Source organism: Cibotium barometz, chromosome 49 (assembly GCF_041138505.1).
Source record: "Cibotium barometz isolate CiBa-2024 chromosome 49, ASM4113850v1, whole genome shotgun sequence".
Taxonomy (NCBI): domain Eukaryota; kingdom Viridiplantae; phylum Streptophyta; class Polypodiopsida; order Cyatheales; family Cibotiaceae; genus Cibotium; species Cibotium barometz.
Window position 1 is genome coordinate 25947860 of NC_141094.1, and position 3245 is coordinate 25951104.

Genomic DNA, 3245 nt, shown 5'->3' on the forward strand with positions numbered 1-3245 from the left:
CATCTATGAAGACTTGTAGTCCTTAAATTGGTGCGCACATCAATCTTTGTGAGATGTGGCAAGTGGATTTGTTGGTCCAAATGGCATAACCTTATAGATAATGGTTGATCTAAAGGGCATATCTGTATAGACAAATGTTCCACTCTTAATTGTAAATGTAGTCATGGGCTAGTCTTTAGGGGCAATAGACACTTGATTGTATTACGAAAAAAACATACAAGAAGCTCTAGGCTTCTTCTCTAGCCACTCGTTCTAAAACATGCTGTGTGCGCGGCAATGGACAATAGTGTTTGTGGGTTGTACTAGAAAGATTGACCTTTTTTATAGGTACACACATATCCTCTGTTTTCCATTTTTCTGACCATGATGACTTTTCCATTTTCTTCACAAACAATGATAATTGCAAAAACCCCTAACAATAGAACTAGTTAGGATCCTCATGAGGATCTATTATGTCGATCACTTCGATATCTCATCAAGTTATGATGTGTTGAACTCTTCAACATCAGGAGTTTTAACGTATGCTACATCTTTCTTTCCCTCTTTGAAGTGTTGTGTGCTTTAGGACAAGTTCAATTTCTTTAATCAATTGCCATATAGAAAGTGATGACTATGATGAGAGGACCTAATGAATAGCCATACCAAGTGGGCAACGCCACTGTTCCAATGTTGGGACACTCAAGACTCGGTGACGTAGTTGTTGCGATTGGACAACATAGTTGTTGCGTTTGGACCACTGAGGTTTGGAAGACCAAACCATGCTTTGACATGCACACTTTCCTATGCAGGGTGCTTCACCAGAACTTAGCTACTTAGGACAGGCTTGCCAAATTGAATCTGGTTTTGCACTTGTGCCCACTTTGCTCGACCAATCAATATTTCACTTGTTGAGAGCAGACCTATGCCAACACTTAAAATGGAGATGAAGGTGGTGCTCACTTTGCTCGACCCACAACGAATCAATATTTCACTTGTTGAGAGCATAGACCTTTGCCAACACTTAATGGAATGGAGTTGCAGGTGGCTTAGGACAGTCGGGCGATTTACATGTAATCAAGCTCATTTAGGGGAAGGTAGGAACTTAAACCGCCTTTACGAGGTATCTGGCCATGGGATTTGCTTTCAATCCGTCTTCAATCAGTACTCGTAAGCAGTTTGTATTTCGGCGGTGGCGTGGGAAGAACTGGAGTATTTTTTTAATCTGAAATTAAAGTTCTTAGCAGTTATTGGACACCCCTCGAGTATCTATACGTTAAAAAAAAAAAAGGAGGGAAGGAAGGGTGGAGGTGGGAGGCAAAAGAAGAAATCTTACGTATAGTTTACAATATGTGAATATCCGTGATAAGAGACTCATGGTATGCAATTTAATATCAAAGTATTCAAGCCCTTGTAAATAAAAAGACAATGTTTACAAACAAGCTAGGTCTCACGTTGTGAGAGGGAAATTGATCTCTCTACTCTTCTTCATCTGTGACGAACTTTCCGGTACCAGGGTTGATGGCGGCGATCAAGAAAAAGGCCACCCAAAAGATCACGAGGGGCTCGATCTCGTTGATGGGCACACCTGTCTCTATGTTTAGCTGGGCCAAGGTTCCTTTGCCAGTAATTATCTCCCCAATTATAGAGAATGCAATGCCAAGCTGAGCCATCCTCCCCACAAACAGCTCATTTGCCTTCGTGAACCCAAAGGTTGGACCTGCACACGAGACAAACTCGTGATTAAGAGTCCACATTAATGATCATTGAGCATACTTCACATTGGATTAACACAATTAGAGGATGATTTGATCAAGCTTAAACCACATTAGTTAACCCTTACCTCCCTCCTTCAGACCGAGGGCTGACTTCACGCCCTTGCCAGGTGGGATCAGAGGACCAACGGGCGCCTCGTCCACGAACTTGCCTCTGTCTCCTAAAGCTCCGATGGCCCCCAACAATGTGAAAAGAATGAAGAAGAGCAGGAGGGGCTCGGTCTCAGTCAGAGGCAGCCCGGTTTCAAAGTCGAACTGGGCAAGGGTGCCCTTGCCGGTTATGGCCTCCCCCAATATCGAGGCCTGCATACAACACAGGGAGAATGGAGGTTAATTGAGACATCGCTTGCACACTCGCCGGACATAAGGGTAGTGCAGAGACCAAATGCTCACCGCGAAGCCCAGCATGGCCACCCGCCCAACGAAGAGCTCGTTCTGTTTCGTGAAACCAATGCCCCCCGAGGTTCCAAAAAGGCCGTCTTCTGTCTTGCCCTTCTCGACAGACTTGGGGGCAGTTGTCTGCAACACACGCAACCAACATTCAATTGCAAGCTCGTGCAAGCATGAGAAAGCGTGCGAGACACAGGCAAGGGAGATATGAGTGTTACCTTCTTGGGGGTCTTGGTGCCGAACAGGGCTAAGGTCTTGACAGAGGGAGAAGATCTGCTAGTGCGGGAAGCGAGAGGGTGGAGAGGGGCAAAGGAGAGGGTATGTGCAGAGGCGGGCTGCATAAGAACGCCTGCTTGGAATTCGGTGAAAGAAGAAGACAAAGCAGAGGAGCGGGAAAGAAGAGCAGATTGAGCCATTGATGATTACTTCAAAACACACACACACACACACACACACACACAAGACGAGCAACGTATCGAAAGAATGCTGAGGTGCGGCGAAACACAATAAGACAGAGAGAGAGAGGGGGGGGACGCAGGGCACCCAACACTTTAAGCACTCGACTGATTTTTGTGCTCTTTTGTAGAGTTCTTTTGGGAGTGATAAGGGCCAGCGTGAGGCCCTGGTTTCATCCTTGCGATGCGCACGTGGCAGGGCCTCGTGCCCTGTTCTCCCCTCATCAACAACGGTGGACTCTCCTTTCTTCTCCCACTGCCTCCCAAGCCTCCACGTCATCATCCCCTTCGTTTGGTGGAGCCCAAATCCTCCCCACTGCCTCCCAAACCTCCACGTCATCAATCCCTTCGTTTGGTGGAGCCCACCCAGGACGCTTCGAGAGAATGTACGCATGCTTCAAAATATTTGTGGCTTTAAACTGGCCACACCTCCATGTTGGCTTAGAGCCTCACAAGTACCCCCTGGGTACCTTCAAGTTTTACTCTCACACTAAACACACTCTCTTCTCTCTCTCTCTCTCTCTCCACCCACAAGTGGGACAGATTGGGCCCTTATAAAGGCCATGATCCACCCGAGTTCAAGTCCCACCGTTGGTCGTATATACCCTCATGTTGCATTCTACCGACGTTAACACCTCTCTCTCTCTCT

At 46.7% G+C, this 3245-nt stretch overlaps 1 protein-coding gene across 1 annotated transcript; it reads right to left on the reverse strand.

Annotated features, from left to right (window-relative positions):
• Positions 1 to 1358: 1358 nt before the first annotated feature.
• LOC147610435 (photosystem II 22 kDa protein 1, chloroplastic-like) lies at positions 1359 to 2719 on the reverse strand. Its single transcript, XM_086786637.1, has 4 exons — positions 2360 to 2719; positions 2145 to 2270; positions 1820 to 2054; positions 1359 to 1696 (listed from the first exon to the last, which is right to left on the reverse strand). The coding sequence occupies exons 1-4, from the start codon at positions 2555 to 2557 to the stop codon at positions 1455 to 1457; spliced, it is 801 nt and encodes a 266-aa protein (XP_086642763.1). The 5' UTR covers positions 2558 to 2719; the 3' UTR covers positions 1359 to 1454.
• Positions 2720 to 3245: the final 526 nt, after the last annotated feature.